The sequence below is a fragment of the Electrona antarctica genome, assembly GCF_951216825.1.
Source record: "Electrona antarctica genome assembly, chromosome: 8".
Classification (NCBI taxonomy): domain Eukaryota; kingdom Metazoa; phylum Chordata; class Actinopteri; order Myctophiformes; family Myctophidae; genus Electrona; species Electrona antarctica.
Window position 1 is genome coordinate 7,983,399 of NC_136789.1, and position 24,978 is coordinate 8,008,376.

The 24,978-nt window shown below is 45.9% G+C and overlaps 1 protein-coding gene across 1 annotated transcript in view; it reads right to left on the reverse strand.

Moving 5' to 3' along the window:
- tspoap1 (TSPO associated protein 1) overlaps window positions 1-24,978 on the reverse strand; it is a 91,127-nt gene that overhangs the window by 12,572 nt on the left and 53,577 nt on the right. The window contains 14 exon segments of the mRNA XM_079508003.1: window positions 514-682; window positions 1,847-1,989; window positions 5,712-5,787; window positions 7,477-8,331; window positions 8,783-8,926; window positions 10,076-10,456; window positions 12,710-13,195; window positions 13,601-13,752; window positions 16,719-17,696; window positions 18,719-18,828; window positions 18,923-19,029; window positions 21,387-21,592; window positions 22,634-22,729; window positions 24,283-24,463. Coding sequence (XP_079364129.1) covers window positions 514-682; window positions 1,847-1,989; window positions 5,712-5,787; window positions 7,477-8,331; window positions 8,783-8,926; window positions 10,076-10,456; window positions 12,710-13,195; window positions 13,601-13,752; window positions 16,719-17,696; window positions 18,719-18,828; window positions 18,923-19,029; window positions 21,387-21,592; window positions 22,634-22,729; window positions 24,283-24,463 — 4,084 coding nt within the window.

Sequence of the window (24,978 nt, forward strand, 5' to 3'; positions counted from 1 at the left end):
GAACAATGGAGATCTCGTGAACAAAAACAAACCACCAGTAGAAATAAATATCCAAACGAGACATTGATAATAGAAATCTTGAATTTTGTCTGAAAGTTTAACCCATTTAGAACTGAGACCAGATTCTACAAATGTCTTCTAAAACAGTATTCTTAAAATCTTATGTTTCTATATCAGTGGTTCTCAAACTATTTCATGTCAAGGACCCCCAGAATTATATGAATTTGGCCACCGACCACTATCTGAAAATATGTTTTTCCAGGGACAACACCAGAAGCAAATATTTGAGTTAAAAACGTTCGGTGTGAAAGAATATATATTCAATTTTCACAATTTTTCAAAAATAGCAGATCGCCGCAACAGCTAAAGTCTAAAATAACGCTTAAAGCAGTTAAAAGCTAAGGCGACACAGACGCGTCCTCAGGTCTAAATGGGTTTCTTTTTTAAACAGAAGTGCACATGAACATTTGGTGGATTGGTCGATACAATGACAAACTAAAGTGTTTTCCATACCTATTTTCTCCATGGAGGCATCTGTGGACAAGAAGCCCTGCTGGAGCAGCTGTTGTCGGGTCTCCTCGTCCTCCACCTGGATCTCGGACACCATGTTACACGGCACGTACCCCATGTGGCCGCTGCTCTCGCCTCGGTAGAACCCGTCCGCGTCTTTATCTCCATAGACCTGCAGGGGCAGGAGAACCACAGTCCATTGGAATAAAGCTAAATAAAATCTCAAGACTGAAAATGTAACGATGATGTTTTAGGCCTGACCAAGCTGAAGACATCGTGACATTTCTTTCTGAGACCATTCATGTTTCTGGAAGATGTTTCTAAACTTGTGTTCTATTGCTAGTTTGATCACTTCAAATAGTCTTTCATCTTAAAATAACGAATGACTGAAAATAGCAGATCTACAAGCTCCCAACACGTCACGCTGGGACGTGTTGTGAGCTTGTGAATCTGCTATTTTCGGTGCGCAGAAACACGCTGGCTTCTATGGAATCCAAATGATTGAAATCAGTCGTGGCGACTGAGAACTACATCGTGCCGCAAAATGTTTTTTCACAGGTTTCCGTACGCCACGGTTGGGTTTCAGATAAGGTTTTCAGAATCTAATTTGAGCCCTGCTCAGAAGGTACGGTAGTACTAACCCTGAGTTCGTATACAGTACTATCAAAATCTTTCTAAAATATCGGTTATTTTAGATTTTTTTTTTAACAACATTGTATAACATAATATTGACAAAAATAACTGCGCAATGAGTTTTAGTGCGTTGTGAGCTTGTAGATGCGTTGGCGATTGTTCCCTCTAGAATAGGGATGCGGGGTCCAAGTGTTTAACTCATTTTCTGCTACGAGGACGAGTTTTATTAAAAGTCACAGATCGCCATTGGACGAGTTCTTAGTTTATAATGCATCCCGCATCGCTTTGCTTCCACGTTGTGACGTCATTGAATATTTTCCCTCCGTCCACTGTATCTTTAGCGACAATCTTTAGCTGCGTTTTTCTCTGAATTGAAGCTCAGATCGAGGTGATCATACAGAACATCAATGTTTTAGGAGCTCAATAAAAAAATCCCTGCGACCTTGCGGTACTTAACAGCGCTTCTGATGAAGGCGAAAGCCGCAGATCGAGCGAGTGCCGCGGAAATGATTGATTGTTACTTCCGGTTCGCCTAATCAGCTGGTGGCTCTTCAAGATAAGGGCTTACGGCTGAAAAGCTCTATGGTGGCAGAGAAGCGACTAAACTTGACCTTAAATCTGGCAGGGTTAATAAGAGTTAATATGACATAAGCTATACTCTAATACAGACACAATATGAAAACATAATGCAGAGCTATCTTACTTTGATGATCTGTCCTTCTCTGAAGGGTAGCTCTTCCTCAGCAGCATCAGGGTTGGGTGACATGGAGGACGGGTCGTATGGGAAGAGGGCCACGAAGATACGGACCTCACTGTTGCCTGTGGTCTGCGCCGACTCAATACCCCCTGCATAGACACAGTTTAAACACGTTTGCATCCGGATTCATATACTCCAGATTATTATAGTTTCAGCTTGGTGAAGCTGAAAACTGAATTACAATTTAAAATGTAGGCATTTAGCTTGTGCCTTTAGTTGTGCCTCAGTAAACTAGGATCACAAACCAAGAATCTAGCATCAGTCTAAACAATTACTCTCAAAATAATACAGTACAATGAAATTATATGATAACACGCAGGTAAACAATGAACCTCGCATCTGTCTACATAAACTGCACTTGGACATCTTGTACAGGCTATTTTGTGTGATGGGAATAAGATCAAATGTTGATGAACAACCTTGGCAGACCATGTGAGTGTGAACTCCAATCTACTGCAGTGGTTCTCAAACTTTGTCATTTCAAGGACCCACGGTTCGGTATGCATTGGGCAATCGACACCCATAACCATGACAGTGTACAAATGGAACCAAAACCCATTTGGTTCCATTTGTACACTCTCAGAGTTACAGACCTGTTTTAAAGAGTCCATTTGGTTGCCAACTATCGATCATTTTGCTGGGGAAACCAAACCCCTCAAGGTCCCTGGACCCCACTGAGTTACGGTATGTCAGCCGATGTACGCTATAGGCAATGTTCTACCTTGAGAAAACTTAAATTGGATGATTTGGCAATTTAGCAATGCCCATGCTTTAACACATGAAACCTGTGAAATTGCAGTAACGTTAACACAAACAAAGACCTTCCCTTTACTTTTTTTTGTACATGTTGGTAGCTGTTGAATACAGTCTTGACTATCGCATAGCACTAGCCAAACTACACGGACATGGCACAACATTTCTGGCACTAGCAGAAATCAGTTGTAAAACACAGTGAATCAGCTCGTAGACCTGAATGAGTCCAAAGACAAACCTTGTTGCCCACGATGCCGCCAAGTGGTGGTCTGACAAGTGGTAGAGGTCATTTCCATAGACCCCACTCCCCCCACCCCCGCCCCAAAGCAAGCCAGTGCTGCCATGGACTGAACCACTGATCCTTAAGCTGTATGAGCTGCTTGACTACTGTTGTTGACAACTAACTCATGAGTGCATGGCAAGCCACAGGCAAGAAAAGAAATGACGGCAAAATATAGCATATAGCATATAGCATATAGCAAAACCCCAAAACGCAGCCCGTATAAATCGATGGTGTCGGGTAAAAAGCTTGTATGTCCCAAAACGGTTACTTTTCAGGACCCGTACGCCGGGTCCATTTGGTTTAATTTTACAGAGTTAGAATTATTATTTTGATCAACGTTTTCCTGTTATCTCTTCTAATGGTACCACATCAATACAGCATGGAAATGTGAACAAAATCTTATCCAAAGACATTTTGGGCTCTGAGAGGCTAAATCTCATCAAATGGTGGTCCGTGGCTCAATTAAATGCCGAACGAATACTGGGCCTTGATATGAAAAGCGTTGAAAACCACTGGCCTACGGTGTTACAGTACGGTGTGATAAGAGTGAGTGAACGTGAAGCGCTGTAGCCAGATTTTAAGCCGTGCCAAAGAGACATCTTCCCCCTATCTCGTTAGAGAGGATCAGCCCATCTGTGGCAAGAGTCAGGGTCACAGAGATCGCTCACTTTCACATCCTCTGACTGACTGACATTCTCTCTCCGCTACCCTTCCCTTATCGGCACACACGTGCAAGAGCTCGCAAGTGCGGTCGACCGTGCCTTTGCACACAAAACCAAAATAAAAGGGGAAGGTTCACTTGATCAAGCTGCAATCTATTTTAGCACAACAATGAGAGAGAAAGACCGAAGGGAGAGAGATGTCAGAGACCGTGTTGATTTTGGCAGCACATTTTTATTTTAGTTTTAGTCATAGTCTTTGGAATAAAACTAGTTTTAGTCACATTTTAGTCACCTGGAATGTTTCAGTGTTGGTCTAGGTTTAGTCGACTAAACCTACAGGTGATTTAGTCGACTAAGATGTATTTTGGCGGGCCTTGATGCCGTCGTAATGACTGATTTTACACTTGCTGAAAATAGCAGATCTACAGGCTCACAACGCGACGTGCTGCAATACGTTATGAGCTTGTAGATTGGCTATTTTCAGCATGCAACCAAGTGTAAAATGACTTGTCTTTTACTTATACTAGATGTCTTGTCCACTAGTCCCCCTCCATTTAGTTTATAGTTTTAGTCATACCTTAGTTTTTATTTAGTTTCCATTTAGTTTTTGAACTTTTCGTCAGTGAAAAAACGTAGTCGACGAACATTTGTCGTCATAGTATTAGTGGAGGAAATCAACACTGGTCAGAGATGGACTTGTACTCCTGCACGGGAGGAGGGTGTCATCACGGGAGGAGGGTGTCATCACGGGAGGAGGGTGTCATCACCGACTAATCTACGTTACTATTTTCATGGCTGACACTTCCTCCCATCTCATGTCATGACAAGCCACTTTGAGTTAAGCCGGTTCTCAGATTAGTTCTCTCTCTCTCTCTCTCTCTCTTTCTCTGTCTCTCTCTCTTTCTTACGTCCTCCCCCTCTCCTTGCTCTGGGGTGTTAATCTGTCCTAGTATACAGTTCTGTGGGGGGAGGGAGAGCTTCACCAACAGAAGGCATGTCAGCATTATGTCACACGCATCTCTAGTACATTTATCAGAGAGAGATGGATAGTAAAACTAGAGAAAGTGCCCCTCTGGGCACAGGTCTCCACCAGGATAGGAGCGCTTTTAGAAAAATGTCAAGTGGCATTTCTTCCTCAGCCTAGTTGGAATATGCATGCACAGTTTCACTTTTTTTTTTTGCTGCATTTTATACAAAACGGGCCACTCCTGAAAATGTAGAAGTCAATCTTAGCCAATCAGGATGGAATATGACAAATCAAACAGACCTGTCTTGTTCACGTGACTATAGAGATCATGTGTAATTAAAAAATCACACCCGTGTGAACTGAGTGGTGCAAGGTCTTATATAGCCTGATCAGCTGTGGTCTGACGTAATGTCAGTGACCATAGTAACCATGCTCATTTTTTGGGTCCCACGTACAGGTACACACAAGTACAGGTACACACATACATAAACACATACAGACAAAGCTGGTTGTTTGAGTGGTTTGCACCACTCAAAAATAAGTTTTACATAAGTTGGCCTCCTGGTGGTACTATAAAGGACAGAGGTGGAATAACAGTGGCCAACATTATTTCAAAGAAGCTGCTACTACTAGTAGTACCTTGCACAACTAGGTCGAAAGAGTTTTATGATGCCCTGGCTCGAATTCCTATAGTATACCTTTGGTGGAGTTGAACACCATCGGTGAAAGGGAATATCAGATTTCTCAGAGAGAGTACTGTACTCTGCCAACCTGGGTAGAGCAACAGACTGACCCCATACTTCCTTCTATGCATGAGGAGTCCAAGCTGCTTATTTTTTTCCCCTGACAGGGGGGAGTTTGGAGTTTGTTGGGTGTAGCGCGTGGAAGGAACACGTTATTTCAAGGGGAGGTAGTTTAGAGACCAGGATTACTGCATGTTTTTTGTGAGAGTACCTACCCTATGGGAGAATATGCAAACTTCACACAGAAAGGCCCTATTGCCAACCCCACCTAGGGTATGGGCACTGATGAGGAGACGCGCACGCGCGCGCGCGCACGCACGCACGCACACGCACACGCACACACACACACACACACACACACACACACACACACACACACACACACACACACACAGTCTCTGACCTTTGAGTTGCCTGGCTGATGAGGAAGTGAACTCTGATTGGCCTCTCTGCGCTGCCTCTGGGATTCTGCTGGACTCCTGCTCAAAACACACGTTAGAAGCAAATCATTAGACATGCGTATATCTCAGGCAGAAACATAACCTTGGACATGAAGACACCTGGGGTTTTGAGAAAACTCTATAGAGCGTCACAGTCCCGCTCCCTTTCATGACGACGAGAGAATTTCCCATTAATTTTTCTCAGACGTTTCAAAAAATAAGGACAAAGCCAACTTGGATGGTAACAAATCATGGCAATAAACACAATTTTTTGAGCCGAACAAATAAGTAGAAAGAAGAAAAATCACACCCGTGTGAAGTGAGGGGCGCTAATATATTAAAATCTAACTCATGTTGCTATGATTAGGTGATGTAATGGTGATGTAAAACAAACAGTGTCAAAACAAACATTAAATTCTATTTATTGTTAATGGCATTTAATGTTTGTGTTAGGGACAAGATGACGTAAATTGTCCCTTCACTGTCAATAAAACAAACATTGAACCTGTATATCAAAAACAACAAAAAAGGTGTTCTTCTAATTATTTGTTCAGCCCAAACAAATGTGTTTATTGTCATGATTTGTCATGATCCGAGTTGGCTTTGTCCGAAGCTTTAAAAGTATACTTTCTGAAACGTCTATGGGAAAAATGTATTGGAAATTATCTACTGGGCCGCTCACCGGGGGCGGGACTGTGACGCTCTATAGACCTTTTTTTGTATGTCTTTAAAGGGACAATACCAACTTGGTTCCATGTATTTATCATAGATAGGAGCCATCAATAATGTCAAAGGAAATACATGTTTACAGTGATGTAATTGTCAGTGGATGGCAGGAAAACTCCCTGTGCTTGGCTGGGGGGGCATTACAGATACCACCAGCACTGACTCGGTGCAAAGTTTATCTTTGAGCTATGCTTTCAATGCGTTTATAGCCGATGCAATGGTAGCGCAACAAACCCCAGGTTTCCCCATCAGTCCATGGTAAGAATCTAGCCGCCATATACTTTTACTTTCATCACGGTGAGCACAGAAAAGGAATAAGGTACTGCGTCTCCACTGAAAGAGACTAGGCAATGCAGACAGGATGAAGAGAGGGTCTGGGTGTGTCTCAACTAACACAAAGGGATTCAAAGTGGTATGGGAAAATGAGTGACAAAAACACTTAATGGACTTCGGGAGAGAGAGGAATGAGAGATCAGAGGAGAACAGTGAACTAAACACGGCCACGTGGGAAAGATGAACTGGCTTAAACCTTTTGCATCGCCCTCTGTAGTGCACACAGACACCTATGGGTGACAACAGGCGTCTGGTAGGCAGAAGGTCACAGATTGGCCTTTTGACCCCGGTCTGTGTTGAAGAGCAAGAGTAAGACACTTAACAGCTCCCCACAGAGCATGTGCAGCCATCAGCTGGGTGAAGCTGAACCTGAATTTCCACTGCTCAGCGATCAGTCTTGTTGACAAATAATAGTAGTGTGAAAGGGCATGAGGTCCTACAAAGACCATGCCACCTCCACAGGGCTCCCTGTCCTCACTTCACTGTCTGCTGCTTAGATCACTGATGGATGACCCTATAAGTTGGGAGTCTCCTGACTTTGGGACCCAACTAGTAACTATTACCTAATCCTCTAGGAATGGAATGATATCCTGAAGGACACAAAAGGTTACAGCCACTCTGCTCTAAAGGGAAGGTGGGGGGGGGGGGTACTGGACTGGGAGAACACACCCTTTGCTGCTGGCTTGCGGCTGCGACCACCTGCGGATCAGCCCTGGACCGCCGGAGGTGTGGCGGTCTAGCGTGCTCCACCGGTGCCCCTTCCACCCACCACTCGGAGCTCATCTGGTCCATCACTACCTCCCCGGGTGGGTACTTCAACGCGGCCGTCTCCTCGTTGTCGTCTGCGCCGTACTCCACGTCGATCTCGGTGTCGCGGCAGGTGGGCGATCTCACTCGCCGCACTGTCTTGCTGACGAGGTAGGGCGCTGGCTGTGGGAACTGACTCTGACTCCGGAGCATGGCCTCTCTCCTGAGGCGGTCGCCTAGACTAGATCTCTCTCTGCTCTGAGGAGGGGCCATAATATCGGTGGAGACCTGCCTGCTGTTGGCATCCGAGTACACGCCAAAATCCTCCCCTTCGGGATAGCCGACGGCGTCCACTGTGTCGGCATAGCGGACCCTGTTCTGGGTCTTGGGCCTAACCTGCTGCACGGGTTCAAGCCTGGAGAGGAGCTCTTTGGCAGGGGTCCTGGGATCCCTGCTGAGGTAATTGTGGTGGTGGTAGGGTTGGGGGTATGGGTGGGGGTTGTTGGCCTGCTGCGGCTGGGGCCGGTGCCTAGGGCTATGCTGGAGGTGCTGCTCCGGGCCTCGATGGTGACCGTCTCTATGAGCGTGTCTGGGGTAGTGGTCACTGGGCCTGGGCCGGGGGGGCTGCCTGCAGTGGGCCGGGGGATTCTTCTCTAAGCTGCTCTGCTCTTCCTCCATCGACTCAGGAATGCTGAACAACTGCTTGCCGTGGTGAGCCTGGAGAGGCAACCTAAGGATCTTCTCGAGAAGGTCCTCGTCACTGTCAAACGTGCGCGACTACGGGGGCCGAGGGAGGCCGAGGCGAGTGGGAAAGGGGCCGGATATCGTGACGTTCATTAAAAAGAGAGAGTAAAGTAAAGACAGCGTGGTGGATGATCCGGTCGCACAAGAAAAGGAAGAGAAAATAAACAAAAAAAAATCAAAATGGTGCACTCAAGGAAAACAAGAAATAAAAGAGAAATAAAGGACCAAGAAAGAACGAAATGGCAATGCAAGACAAACTTAAAGAGATGAGGTTCTCCAATTGGTGCAAATGATGGTGAGTAATACATGTACCGTCCGTGCACAGTAAAATCCTTTAATCATTCATTTAGCTCGGGAGTGTGTAACAATGGATCAAATGGGGGTCTGTCCATGGCCTAGTTAGTGTATATATATATATATATATATATAAAACTGAGGGTCCTTGAAATTAAAGTAGGTAGAGATTAGAGAATCACTGTTTTACCCTGCTGGCTGTGTAAGCCCTGGGCGGTGCCTCTGTGTAGGAGTAGAAGTCCTCCTCCTCCTCCTCTAGGATGTCAGAGAGGTCTGAGCGGCTGTTGTCTGCATGGTAGTCACCGGGAGGCTCCACCAGTCCTCCTCCACTATTCTGCAATGCAGGACATAGCAGCACACACACTTAATCAACCTACAGACAGTACTCATTTTGTCATGGAATTTGTAGATCAAATTATACATCATTTACAGTCTCTGGACAATTTGGTCAAAATCTTAATCCATTCAATTACATTTGAATTAGGTTATCATCGAGGCTTTCTTCCTGTATAACGGAATATAATGGCAAACCAACTATTTTGAGTTAGACACTTCTCAGGCTCATTTACTATTTATTGCAAAGATATTGCATTCAGTTTGGTGGTGTGACTCTGCGCCTGTGATATTACAGATTACCTATGCAAGCATGACACAGAATCTGAGATCACAAACCCCCCAGAGCAGAGCATAATATAGATTATATACAACTGGTGTGCAGGTGCGCATGCATAGTTAAAATAAATGTTGACTAATCATTACAAGTAGCTCTTATTTCGAAGAGGAAGAGGAAGTCTGTTTGGGTTGTAACCAAGCTGCCATGACAGTTGAATGTTCTCCTCTGAGAACTAGTTCACCCCTGGGTTATACATGAATATAACATTGAACCTTTCAATTGCATGAGATAAGATACCAGATATCATAGAACAATCCATAGAATCACAGTGCAATTACAGAATCTTCCATTAACATAAGAACTTAATGCCACAGGGAGGAGGCTGGGGAGGTGGAGGGAATTTGAACTGTACAACAAACTGACAGCTAAGCACGTAGAATGAATGAATAGTGAAAAGAGGACTACCCATTTAGGCCTGAGGCCGATTCTAAAAACGCCTCTAAATCGTTTTCTGAAAAACTTCAAATATTTTATAGTGTACAGAACCCCAAAATGGGTTCCCGGCCTGAAGGGGTAAACACCAAAAGGGGTTCCCGCCCAGAATGGGTTAAATGAACTGCCTGAGTTGCACTGTGGGTGTGAGGGCATGTGTGAGTTTGCTTGTAGCGAATGAGAATAAAGTGAGATTGAATGTGGAGAGACAGACTGACTTACTAGCAAAGTACTGTACACCTCGCTCTGCCTTCCGTGCCTACCTGAACTATCGCAATTGCTGGATTTATAGAAAAGTACAGGTGAAGATAAACCAGGTTTGTTTCAGGAGAATAAACTCACTAATGGAAGAGGGGGATCAATAAAACCAGAACCGACCTGTTGATTCTCGCTGTACACTGTCTCATCCTGCTCTTGTCTCAGGAAATCATCGATGGACACCAAGCGCGAGTTCTCCGTCTCCTCCTCTACCTCCGACTCCAGTGGCGAATGGCTACATGGCCGGAGGGCGTGGAAATGCAGAGGGCTCGGGGGGCCTGCGATCGGAGCTGTGATCGGCGGGCTAGGGAGGCTCACGGGGCTAAGGAGCTTGGCACTGGGGTTATCAAGGAAGTCTTTGATGGAGGGGAAAGGGCGCATAGTTCTGGGGCTTTCTGTGTTCTGGGGCTGATCCAACACTACTGCCGTCAGTGCCGGCACCACCGCCTCCGGTGCTGGCGGTGGGTTTGGTGCCGAGATGGTAGGTGAGGTAAGATGAACCTATAGACAAAGAAAGAGAAATGTTCAAGATTTATTGGACACTAAATAAGAGACAGGTTGTGATGTGTCTAATAAAAAATCACACCCGTGTGAACTGAGTGGTGTAAGGTTTTATATAGCATGATCAGCTGTGGTCTGACGTAATGACTTAAAACTAAAATAGGGAAAGGAGACATAATATCCATTCAGCTGGAGTTTTTGTCCGATGTGAGGTATTATATAAGGTAAGGTATTATATAGCCTGATCAGCTCTGATCTGACGTAATGAAATCACACCCGGATGTGATTTCACAACTGGCTCTTTTTGTGCAGAAAAAATGAGCATGGTTGCTACGGTCATCCAGTTCACCCGGGTGTGATTTAATTACGTCAGAAATTATTTTGAACATAGCAACCATGCTCATTTTTTCTGCACACAAAAGCCAGTTGTAGGAGTGGTTTACACCACTCAAAAATCACACCCGTGTGAACTGAGTGGTGTAAGGTCTTATATAGCCTGTCTGACGTAATGAAATCATGTCTGACGTAATGAAATCACACCCGGGTGAACAGGGTGAACATAGCAACCATGCTCATTTTTTCTGCACAGACTAACAAAGCCAGTTGTAGGAGTGGTTTACACCACTCAATCATGTCTGACGTAATGAAATCACACCCGGGTGAACAGGGTGAACATAGCAACCATGCTAATTTTTTCTGCACAGACTAACAAAGCCAGTTGTAGGAGTGGTTTACACCACTCAAAAATGTGTACGTACGGAATTGTGGACAGCTCATTAAAAAGAAACGGTGCAAAGAAACGGTAAAAGCATAACGGTAATGCACCACGTCTCTGCGTACGTGTGTGCGTGCGTGCGTACGTGTGTGTACAGTTGTAATGCACGTAACTCGAGAACCGTTTGACCCACCGACTTCACATTCGACACACACGTTCCACACCCCCACAGGGAGTGCAGTGCCAGGTATCGAGTCGGTTCTCTAGAAACTCCACAAAAGGATCTGGTCAGGCTCTGCCAGTGGGCCTAATGAGGCCAACTCCTTTCACCTGGGCGAGGCTCTGCCAGTGGGCCTAATGAGGCCCACTGCTTTCACCTGTGCCTCAGCCAATTGAGGCTCAACCAATCAGGCTCTGCCAGTGGGCCCAATTGATTGCCAAGTACACTTTTCAGTTTGCAGTCTTCACACACAGGCACATAAACAGATGTGGGACACCGGCTGACAGTTAAAACGGGTGCTATGACAACGTATATCATTAGGTTCCCAAGTTGCATCGTTCCCAAGTAGGCCGGTGGCCGACTGCGACGGGCACGTACAGGTCTAGTCTTTTAAAAGTCAATAAGCGTGGCAAGGTCCCCTCTGTTTACTGCAGTCTAAACGTCCAAGTCCATCATGGTTTTACTTTTAACATTTGCATCTCACAGCATCAACTGTGAGATGGGAAATAGCTTCTACCCTCCCTTTTGGCAGAACATCTTCCTCAAAATCACCAACAAAAACCTTGTTAATTTGGCCATCTGAGGTCAGAGGTTCCCAACCACTGGTTTGAGGGGCTTTTAAAACATTTTCGGATAATTTCCGTTCATGAGATGTCTGCGATTCCGTCAGTACCTTTGAGGTTTTGATTAACGCGGAGTACGCCAAACCCGGCGAAACCTTAAGGTTAAATTAGTACCCTAGCCTGCCAAACCCGGAACCTCCGTTTTCCAGGGTTTATATTCTTTAATCCATGTTTTTATCCGATCAAATCATTAGCTACCGTTCGTTAGCACAACAGTCCAAGTGGGACAGTGGCTGCGGCCATTTTGAAGATGCGCGCGCATCCACTTGCATTGTATAGGCTGCATTCAAAGCCCTGTATCTCAGAAACGACATTGAGGGGCTGTTTCTGGGGAAGACAAGGTTTTTCAACGGCCTGTAGTAGGCGCTGTGATACTTTTTTCCACCACCGACCTAGAGAACAAAAACCGGTGAAGACACCACACACAGCATTTTGTCATTGTAACATGCAATTACGGATATTTGGCTCTTCAAAGTAAGTGTTACGCGCGATAGAACCTTGGCAATACGCTATCGAGGGATTCATTCATGCTGGCGGGAATTGGATTTTAAGACACTGGCAAAGACCTATATATGACCCTTATTTAGCATGGCTTGTGGCCATTATTTACCAGTATATGTGTTATTATGGGACTATGCTCAGAATTGCAGGGCTATTCTAGAGAGGCAAGAGACGGGTTAGAGAGAGATGCTTACAACTGGAGTGACAGTGGAGGTTGCTGGCAAAGGGGAATCACATACTGCCAAGGCAGCAGCAGCTGATGGATCGGCCCACGCCTCCACGTACGAGGCAGATGAGAGAAGGGCTTCTGTGTAGCAGGGGTCAGGGACGGGGCAGTTGGCAGCGGGGGTTTGCACTGTGAGGTCAATGGCTTGTGCGTCTACTAGTGGCAGGGCGTGGGGCAGCATGGGACTTTTGGCAGCAGAGTTCCCGCAGGAGGCAGGCGAGGGCAGTGTGGTCACGGTGGGGGCACAGGGCAGAACTGGCACTACCGGAGAGTGGCTGGCTGGACCTGCCATGATGGCAGCCAGCTTGGTGGGCACGGCGGCCGGCAGAGAGTCACAGGACTCCCCGTGGGCGGACGTGGTGCGGACGGTGATCTCCCGGGCTGCCTGCAGCGACTGGATCTGAGATGGGCCCAGCAGAGCGCTGCCCGCTGTGGGGGACGACACTTCAAGCACCTTGGATGAGAGAGGGACAGCGACACATGTAATACATTAAGACCTGAGAGTGAGACCAGATTCCACAAAATGTCCTATGTAAAAAAAAAAACTATGTTTCTTTATCAGTGGTGCTCACACCATTTCATGTCAAGGACCCCCAAAAATGACATGTAATTGGCCATGGAACCCCCATCTGAAAATATGTTGTTCCATGCAGGGACCACCCCCCCAGAAGCTAAGATAGGAGTTAAAAATGTTTGCTGTGAAAGAATATATATTCACAGGTTTTCACAATCTTTCAAAAATGGGGGTCCACAGGCTAATAAATGTGGATTTGGGGGTCCTTGCCATGAAAAAGTTTGAGAACCACTGCAATAAAGTCACAAACAAGCTGTGCAGACTGAACACGGCTCTGTTCCTTGCCTTTCTTCTGTCCGCATATATCGTGTATCCAGTGACGCGGACGCCGTTGGAGGTCCCGGCAGCATCTATGGTGACAGGCAGCCAGCTGATGAGGGCAATCCCCGGGGAAGGACCTTGTTCCAATTGCACATCCAGAGGGGCGTCTGGGGGACCTGACACACAGCACACAGGACACATTACACATCCAGAGGGGCGTCTGGGGGACCTGACACACAGCACACAGGACACATCCAGAGGGGCGTCTGGGGGACCTGACACACAGGACACATTACACATCCAGAGGGGCGTCTGGGGGACCTGACACACAGCACACAGGACACATCCAGAGGGGCGTCTGGGGGACCTGACACACAGCACACATTACACATCCAGAGGGGCGTCTGGGGGACCTGACACACAGCACACAGGACACATTACACATCCAGAGGGGCGTCTGGGGGACCTGACACACAGCACACAGGACACATCCAGAGGGGCGTCTGGGGGACCTGACACACAGCACACATTACACATCCAGAGGGGCGTCTGGGGGACCTGACACACAGCACACATTACACATCCAGAGGGGCGTCTGGGGGACCTGACACACAGCACACATTACACATCCAGAGGGGCGTCTGGGGGACCTGACACACAGCACACAGGACACATTACACATCCAGAGGGGCGTCTGGGGGACCTGACACACAGGACACATTACACATTACATCCAGAGGGGCGTCTGGGGGACCTGACACACAGCACACAGGACACAATATACATCCAGAGGGGCGTCTGGGGGACCTGACACACAGCACACAGGACACATTGTACTTTATCCAGTGATACCGTATTCAAAAGCAAAAAAGAAATCACTTCATCCCATATGAAGAATATACTGTATATTGACCCAGTTTGGACACAGACACATGGAATAAGTCAAAAGAAAATCTCAAGACTGAAAATGTAATGATGTTTTAGGCCGACCAGCTGAAGAAATCATGACATTTCTGAAACCATTCATGTTTCTGGAAGACGCTGCTAAACTTGTATTCTATTGCTAGTTTGATCACTTCAAATACTTTTTCATCTTAAAATAACTAATGACTGCCAAATAGCCAAGACAAGCTCACAACATGTCGCACTGCAACGTGTTGTGAGCTTGTATATCTGCTACTTTCGGTGTGCAGACACGCTTGGCTTCTATGGAATCCAAATGACTAAAATCAGTCGAAGACCAGGCAGCAGCATTTGTTACTCGTCAGTTCTAGTCTTATTTGATTTGATCTCTTTGGTATCCTCTGAGAAAGTATTCATTTTAGTAGTCCTTTTGGTGACACACCTGGTAGCTCTGTTGTTTTTACAGCCATCTATCGTCTGTCGTCTGTTAGAACTGTGATTCACAGAATTCAGCTCAAAACAAAACCATGGAAGTACCGTGCCAAAAGTATTTTGTAAAGCTACAACAATATAATGCAGTATTTATGTATTCAATACATTTCTGGTATAAAACAAAACATTTAAAAATTGATTATTATTATTTAATTATTTTGTTTTCTGCACCGTACTCCTTGCTGTTTCTCGTATGTGCACTGCTGTTCACTTCCTTGTTTACGGCTCCAAAAGAATGGCCCTTAACTTCTAATCTAGGGAACTCTACATGGTGTTGACCAGAAGGACAATGTTCTGTCTTCATTTCTGACTTCAGCATGCATTTCATTTGGAATATAAACGCTTCTAGAGAAACTTTAGCGTGACCAGCGTGAGGTAAGAATGGAAGATTATGCCTCCCGGTTTTTTGGGGGAACGGAAGGAGTAAAATCTGCCATACCTGCTGGCACTCTAGCGCCTATATTTTTGAAATATGCTGGCGCATCCGTTGTGTTAAAAGTGTGGATTGATTTCCAAAGTCGAAACATTCAAGCATCCATTTTAAACCATAATTTGGGGAAATGATCTTTGTTTTTGAGTGGTGCAAACCACTCTGGCAACCACTGACCTAAACGCATAGAGCGTTGCAGTCCCGCCCCCTTTCAGAACGACGAGGGCACCAGGAAATTCATTTTCCCCATAGACATTTCAAAAAGTATTTATTTAAAGACCTTTAAAGCCTCGGACAAAGACAACCTGGCAGGTGACAACTCATGACAACCAGTAAGACGCCTGATGGCGAGAAGCGACCTCGCCCTAGGTCGCGTGCACGCGTCCGCCTCGTTGACGGCAGACTGCTGGCCGAGCGCTGGAGCTTTGGCATAGGGGGCCAGATCAACATGGAATGAATTCTGTACTGGCCATATAAGGATCATGCCTTGAGTGTACAGGGTTTGATGAGGTCAGATCAACATATGGAATGTCAGAACAGAAATTCTCCTGAGTGTACAGGGTTTGCTGAGGACCCAAATTTGAATGTACAGGTATAAGTCAAAAGGGAGAAATCGAAGAGGAAGGATGGATGGGGAAGGATCAACATATGGAATGTCAGAACAGGTTCTGACATATATCCATATATGGAGATCTAAGGATTTGAGGTTTGAGGTCAGATGTAGAGTTGCTAGCCAATATTGATGACATCAGGGAACTCCATATATGGGCTTAACTGTGACAGCAGGTCGCATTTACTATGACATCAGATGTCACGAGACCTGGGCACCATATATGGTGCCCGACACATGGGAAATGCACGATTCCATAGTTAACTGCGACCTTCGTCACAATAAACTTTTTTTTTGGGCCAAACAAATAATTAGAAAGAATAAAAACAAATAAGCATTTGTGCTTGTCGTATATTCAATAAATATATATTCCATCCATTCTTGAGTTGTCCTGACTGAACAAAAAAACAGTTGTACTGTTGCCCTTTTTTGTCTTTCTAATGATCTGTTCGGCCCCAAAAAATATGTTTATTGTCATGAGATGCAGAGTTGCCGAGTTGGCTTTGTCCGAGGCTTCAAAGGTACCTTTTTAAATGTCTATGGGGAAATTTAATGGGGGAATTATTTCCTGGTGCCCTCGCAGGGGGCGGGACTGCGACACTCTATTGCAGGTCTGTCATTCATATAAGAACAACTGATCGCTAATAATAACCAAACCAAACACCGCCCCCAAACCCCCCCCCCCATGTGTGTGCGCCTCCACCGACCTGCCGTCAGAGTGTCGAACGTGATGGCGGCGACCTTGTGCTCGCGCCGCTCCGCGGGCAGCTCCCAGGGCGTGCGGTGCGGCCGCGCCTCCACTCTGATGGCGTGGCGCCGGCCCGGCGCCAGGTTACTGAGGCACAGCGAGTAGCAGCCGGGCTTCACCAGCTCGCACTGCTCCTCCTCGTTCAAGGACACCACATGCATATAGTTGCTGTTGCTCGGCAGCCACGTCAGGCCAACGGAGGTGGCCGTGACGCGCTCGGCGCGCAGCTGCGTGGGCGCCACGCACACGTCGCGCCCCACCAGCATGCTGCAGCGCAACCGGTCCGAGGGCCCGCGCTCCGTCAGGCTCTGCACGGACACGCGGTACGCCTTGAGCGCCACGTCCAGTCGCTCCAGCACAGCCTTGGTCTGCGCGCCGAACGGCACGTTTTGCCGCAGCTCCTGGTCCACGTACACGTTGTAGCTCAGCACGTCGCCCCAGCCCGCCGGCGCCAGCGGAGGGTCCCAGCCAATGATGATGCTCTTCGCCAGCTCCTTGATGAGCGTGAGCTTGCGCGGGTAAGGCACGGTTTCCACGCCCGCCTCCTCCTCCAAGTCCAGGTCGAGGCCGTTGGTGACGGGTGGTGGGGGTGTGGGTGGGGGTGGGGCTGGGGCGGAGGAGGAGGTGGAGACCGAGGCCATCTCGGACGACGGGACGACGGAGGCGATCAGGCCGGACGCCAAAGACGCCTCCGTCCTCTCGGAGGAGGCGGCGGCGCCGATGTCCGTGGAAAGGTGGTGGTGGTGGTGGTGGTGATGGTGCTGCTGGTGGAGGAGGTGGTGGTGGTGATGACTGGCACTGTGGAGGCTGCTGTCCAGCAGGGAGATCTGGGACGTGTCGCCCACCTCCGGATGGGGAGTGCTCATGACATCCTCGTCGGAAACCCGCTCGACAAAGTTGGAGGGGACCAGCCCTCTCCGGCCATCCATCAGCTCACCTGGAAAGGCCACACGTAAGAGGACAAAGTCAAACTCAAAGTTGTACACTCAATGTCACACACGTTACCGCAGTGAAATTTGTTCTCCACATTTGACCCATCTCTGGGAGCGGGAGCTGCAGCCGTGCAGCACTTGGGAATCATTTGATAAGTTGATCTGACCCCCCAATCCAAGCCATTGATGTTGAGTGCCAAGAAGGAGGCATTGGGTCCCATTTTTACAGTCTTTGGTATGACCCAGCCAGGGATCGAATCCCGACCTCACAGTTTCAGGGCGGACACTCTAACCATAAGGCCTAAAGGTTTATCTAAGATCAGAGTAAACTAGAGCCGTGCGTGTTGGGCACTGGCCTACTTGGAACGATGCAAGTTGGAAATGCAATGCCCCTCCCAGTTATTATGTCCGTGTACCTTTTATGCCCGTATATGGAGTCATTCTTTTGTCAGGCATGCCCAAATATGGAGCCTATACAGATGTTAGAACATTATTGTGATGTCATAACAGGCAAGCTCCATATATAGAGATCTAGGGGTGATCAGGTGTCAGTTGGCTAATTTGGGCCCTGTCCAGAGCCCAGGCAGAGGCTTTTGTGCTGGTTCTGGAGTGGTGGTGTGGAACGTGTGTGTAACTTTTGAAGTCGGTGGGGCGAACGGTTCTCGAGTTATGTGGATTACAGACGTACATACACACGTATAGAGACGTGGTGCATTTATAGATAATATACTGTAGATGAACATTTACCAATAGCACACAAGGAGTCACAAGTTCAACAAAGTAACTATAGGACAGCAGTAGGACATCTACCCTAGCATCTGTCTAAATGTCATACTATCTAAACATTCTTAACACCTGTAAACATACAGTATATCTGACTAAACAGGCATTACAGACACAAAGAAATAAGGAATACTAGGGGTAAGATTGGGGAGTGATTCTGCAGTCCTGTTGAAGGGAGAATCACACACCACAGCTTGGGAGCGAGAAGGGAGAATTGGATCAAAGTGTGTAAGGCTGAACTTGCCTTCATAGAAGCCATCATCGTCCATGTCTCCATACACATAGATGTATTCTCCTGCAGTAAGCGGTAGCTCCACCTCTGGATTGTCATTGGGGCCATCATATGGGTTATAGCTGGAGAAGGCCAAGTCACACGAGGAGAGTCATCATTATCACATGGTAATGAACGCTTCACTTCGTGAGTATACCCAGAGACTGCGGTACATACCTGTATCTGGCAATAAAGACCTGAAGTTTGGACGCTCCTAGGTTGGCTGTGAAAGGTGCTGGGGCTACATCGATGTCCAACTCTTCTACTTCACTGGCTGTATCCACCTGAAGAACAGCCACAGGAAGTTAGAACACTCACACTCCTCGAGCTAAATGCACAGGCCCGCCTGTAGTCCCAGCTCTGACCAGTAGGGCCGAGCGCTTCACCGTTGGTCCAGCCCTTCTGGGGTCTTGGAACACTGGTCAACCCCAAAGACCATCATGAATCTCTACAAGTGTTTGGAATGAATGCATGCCCTTCGATGTTCCCACACATAGCAGTAGCTCAAACAAAATACAATCACTTGCTTTTCCAATGGAAATATCTTTATATTTCAGTCTAGTTCCTTCCAACACAGTCACATATTACTAATTAAACTGCCCGCTTTCATGTGGGCTGTGTAAATATCTGAATCTGATTTGCCATTATTAGCAACACTAATGAGCCATGATTAAAAAGCAAACATTTGTCAAGGAAGCAAATTAGCTACGGTAATTACTTTTTGAGGAGCACTAGCTCCTCCTATGCACAGCTTTGTGTGTTTGTACCACGGAATGTGATGATTTGATTGGCTGAGCACAGAATGTGATGATGTATGATGATGTGGCAGCGGTGGCCGAACGGATTGCGGAGCGGTCTTGATACCGGAAGGTCGCCAGTTCGAATCAGCGGTCCGACACGTTAAAATTACCACCGCTGAAGTGCCCTTGAACAAGGCATTGAACCACTACGATGAAATGTTCTATGAGCAGGGCCTGGCTGGAAACAAGTTCTTGAGCTTAGCCCAGATAACCTGGGTAAATATAGTAATCATTTCATTTAATTTCATGTATTTACTTGAAAAAACTGAGAGGGAAAGATCACAGTCATAAAAAATAAAAATCACACTTGTTTGAAGTGAGGGGTGCTCTTATCATCATACATCAGCCAATCAAATCATCACATTGTGTGGTACAAACACACAAAGCTGTGCATACGAGAGGCTAGTGCCCCTCAAAAAAGGCAAGGAGGGAGGGAGTGAGTGGGGGGGGAGCCTATTTCACCCATGCAATAACCCGGGCCATACAGTATGTATGTATGCGTATATATATATATATATATATATATATATATATATATATACGCACACACGTATATATGACTTCCTGTACGCTTTTCTGACGGACTACAATGAAACATGAAACAAGCTGTTACACTCGTTATACCAAAATTGTATAAATCATAACAATAATAAAGAGTATTTTACAATAAAGAAAGTATAGCTCCAGTGGGAGAAAAAAACCTTTTAAAGATAATCACTTACAACTACTACAACCTAATCCACAGTAGCCAGTGGATTATCTCACTAAATATCAGCTTTATAGAAGAGTAGGCAGACTGGTGAGCTAAGGCCAATGGCCTGCATACAGTAGTAGGAGACCAAACAATCTCTATTTGGATACATAATGGAAACAAATCTAACCAGAATATTACTGACATTATATGAATACCTCCAATGACGTTGCTGTTATCCAGCGCGAGCAGGTGGTGCCGTGTGAGAGGACATGATGTTTTTTGCCAGGTGCGAAGCAGCCTGGCCTACATTTGCACGCACCACTACTGACGACTGTAAAGCAGACTCTAAACACAACCTAGTAATGATTGGCTGCCTCCTAGAGACCTAGTCATGATTGGCTGCCTCCTAGAGACCTTACCTCCTAAGCCAATGGGAGTTTGAACGGCATAAAAACCCATATTCTAAACGCCGCAACAGCAGCTAACATTATGAGCTAACTGGAGCTACAGGAAAGCCATAACAAAACGGTGAGTGAACCAACAAAAGAACGTCGGAAACGAAGGAAAACGGCCACTACAAGAGCTTGTTGCACCTGGCAGTGATGTCAAAGCCATACCATCAATGTGATTGTGCATGGCCGTCTTCGTAGTCTTGATGAGCTATATCTGCTCATCTCTTCAGCAAAAAAAATAAAGAGATCAAAGGAACTCGACGAAGGTAACATAACAACCACGAGGAGGCTCAATAAGACACATAATAAGAATAATGGGAATCAATTCAATCTTCATTGTGATGTGAAACAGAGCAAACGCCGGTCAACGTTTGTCTAGCCTCGGTAGCCAAGTTTTTATTTTTGTTTGCATTCGGCTCAAAATTGAAAGGCCTGGGGGAAACGCATTGGCAAATATGGTATAGGAAGTGGGAGCCAACTTGTATTTCGCTAACCAATAACAGTGCAGAGGGATGTCGCTCCGAATTTGGTGACGTCGGTGTTATCTGCGGTTTTCTCCCGGGGAGGGGAGGAGGGGAGCGGGCGCTCAGATAAGTGAACCAATAGGATCCACCACCTGTTTTCGTACTGTTACCCGTGATAATACGTGACAATTTCAAGATATACTATGCATTTATTTTGTTTTTAAACGGTACCTCATGTGTGTGGCTGGACTTGTGGGGACTGAGGTGGCTGTCAGACTTGGGAGTGAGCTGCGTGGGCTCTGACTTGGTGGAGGCGGAGGACGACTTGCTGACGCTGATGGTGGGAAGTTCCCGATGCTTGGCGACAGGAGAACGCTCCGCCCTGGACAGCCCCGCGGCATGGGGCGTGGCCCCCATGCGCAGAGCGGCGGCGACATCTGGAAGGGAGACAGGAGGACAGACAGCGCATTATTCTCTTACCGAAAACGGACAGCGAATTCCCATGCTCTGTGACTGACTGGCTGCTAACCTGAGTCAGTGAGCTGGATAGGTGGGTGGGGGGAGGGTCAATAACTGACATGCAGGAGCTGAAGGTTGAACCGGGCTGATTAAATAGTGGAGTCCAAATCCTCTGTCTCCATCTGTTGGAGTTCAAAGGTTGCGAGTATACTGCGGCAACACCGGCAATGGTAAGAAATAAGGGGCTTAGCAAGTACCACAGCCAACAGACGAGCAGGCCCATGCTCACCTGAACCTTCAAGCTGTGACCTTCAAGTGAGAGTGTATGTTCTAGAACAGGGGTGGGCAACTTTGACGATGGCGAGGGCCGCTATATTTCCACACTCACTCACAGATTCCGGAACGCCACATTGCATATTTCTGTCGTAGCAAAAATACCCAATCTACAAGCTCAAAACGCGTTGCACTGAGACGCATTTTGAGCTTGTAGATCAGCTATTTTTGCTATATTTGAATTGAAATCCCGAATAATTTGTTGCTAGTTTTGAATTATTTTGAAAAGTATAATTTTAATTTAATTTCAAATGCATTTAGTTATACTTGTGTTAACTTTATGAACTTAAATACAAATACATTGGACCTAAATAAAAGACAATAACATTTTAATACCAGTCATTATATTAAGCTACATATATAGACTGAAGTAATTAAAGCGGGTCATGTTCGCATGTTTGGAATTGTAACAGCTGAAATCAATACTATATCAGTTATTCCGATATTAACCTGCGGGGGCCACATTAAGTGAAGGTGGGAGCCGCATGTGGCCCCCGGGACGCCAGTTGCCCATGCATGTTCTAGAAAGAGCTCAGCCACGCTCCATGAAAGTGATGGGTGTGGATTGTGTTGGGTCACAATGACACTGACCTGGAGATGGAAGTGTTCAAGCATGGAGTGCTCTCTACTGACAGTGCCCACAACAACACAATAAAACAATGGTGTAATTTGATATAATAGAGTACCGGGGGATTCCCACCCCTCAGGGCATGGGAGAGTGTCACCTGCCTCCAGACTCCAAAAGGCTATGTCACCCAGAGACTCCATATCCCATGAGCCACCTGAGTCTAAAAAGAGAAATGGCATACCAACTTGGGTGTTTGGTAAATTTAAGATAATACTGGTACCATACATACATAAATTGATATAAAGAAGATATTTGGAATTGTCATAGTTCCATAATATGCGCTGTATTTCACTTTAAAAACATATCTGCTGTTTGGGTTTTAATATGCAGTTTAACATAGGATTTTAGATATATATTTATATAAATGTTATCAGAGTGACTTCTGATTAAATGAATATCAAATATCTAAATATTGAATCAAGCTATTTAAAAACTGTCTGGGGCACACAAAAGCCAGAGTACACATTAAAATGACCCCAGAATTGTTTTAAAGTTAAATAAGTGCTTGAAAGAGGTCCATTACTTAGTTATAAACCAATTTATTATTGGATTTGAAGGCATCTAAAACCGCCAACGACTAATATGAAAAAGATCAGAAATACGGGCATGTGGAAAAAGTACTTTTTTACTTTTAAAAAGTAAGTAAAAGTATCAATACTGAAATGTAGAAATACTCCGTTACAAGTAAAACTAGTACAAAAGTATTGGTATGCTTAAAGTACCAAAAGTAGAAAAGTACTACTTTTCAAAGGCATCTTTTGAAAAAAGCAGATCTACAAATGTACAATGTGTCGCAATGTGATCATGCGACACATTGTGAGGTTGCAGATCGGTAGTAATGTAGTAGCGGAGTAGAATAATAGAAAAGTAGAATTGGAAATACTCCAGTAAAGTAAAACTACCTCGAAATTGTACTTAAAGATGGAGTGCCGTGATTTTTTTGCCTGGTTTGCCTGGTGGGTGTCGATGGGTGGTGATGCACCTGAACTGAAGTCGCACCCACAGCTGTTGTATGATAAAAGGGGGAGGTGTTAGGGGAGGGGATGATATTGTGATGTCACTATACCACTGTTTTTTTCATTGGCACGTTTGACTGTCAAGGTTTCAGCCTCCAGGAAGAAACCCTAAATACAAAGGGAAGACATCACATAACAACCACACCAAGGGGTCTAATGAAGTACTGTCACCTCATAAACACTGGAAAAACTGGAACTCCATCTTTAAGTACAGCACTTGAGTAAATGTACTTGGTTACTTTACACCACTGATTACAGGGATGTGCATTTCTTTCTGAACAAAAATAAAAAGGCCCAGGTTTTGTGTCATAGATATTAAAAAATATAGATGCCTCATTGGCCGCTGCAGTTCATTGGAGCGACCTGTCTCCAACGGGAGGAGGAAGTCAAGCGGAATCTCGGAAGGCAAGTGCTGCTGGGAAAGAGGGAGTCACGCCTCTGATATGTCTACCGCACGTCTACCGAACGTCCCCTTCCGTTCTTCCATCTTGCTTCCGCTATGCTTTGCGAGGAATCTCGGGAAAGCGTGCAAAAGCAATCCAATCCCGCATCGCCGTTGCCTCCATGTTGCCTTCCGTTGAGATACAGACGCCCCAGAACCGGAAGAAGCGTCTACCTTTATACTGTATGTCTATGTGGTGTGTTACCTCTTTCTGTAAGGCCCAGCCCATTGGTCAGAATAGTGAATTACCTCTGTCTGTAAGGCCCAGCCCATTGGTCAGAACAGGCAGACTGGGGTTGTTAAGGAGCGCAGCCTCAGCCATGTGATCCACCTTGGACGCCGACAGCCGGAAATTATCCAGCTCCTGGGACAGCATGCCAAACTGCTCGCTCTGACTGCGGCATTTCTCTTCCAGATCTCGCACCTTTGACTGCACGTATGCAATAAAACAGAGAGCACACATTGTTTTAATTTGCTTTAAAGCTAATAACAGTCTTAATTCAAGCTTTAGCAGTTTTTTATCCGTACATCAGCCACATCGATACAGTACATCTCTGTGTTGGATGTTAGCTCCATGTGTCTGATGTTGGGTTATACTGATTGACGGTGTCCTGCAGAAACCATACAGTATGTATGTATAACGTATCTAAAATAAGCTACTTTCTTCACAGTGGGTTGATTGTTCAATTAGTAGATGTTTAGAATAAATGCTTTGACCTATTAAAAATCACTTTTTTCAAAAAGCCTCACTAAGAATTAGATTTTCCATTTTTTCCAACTGTTCACGGGCAAATGGAAAAAAATGGAAAAGATCAAACCAAACCATGAAAAACTATATTTCTGCATACTGTACTAACAGGGATGGTGTAACAAAGTACGACAAATAAAGGTAGGTTTCTGCACAACACTGACAATTAGTTGCTGTTGTTGATAGACTGATGTTAC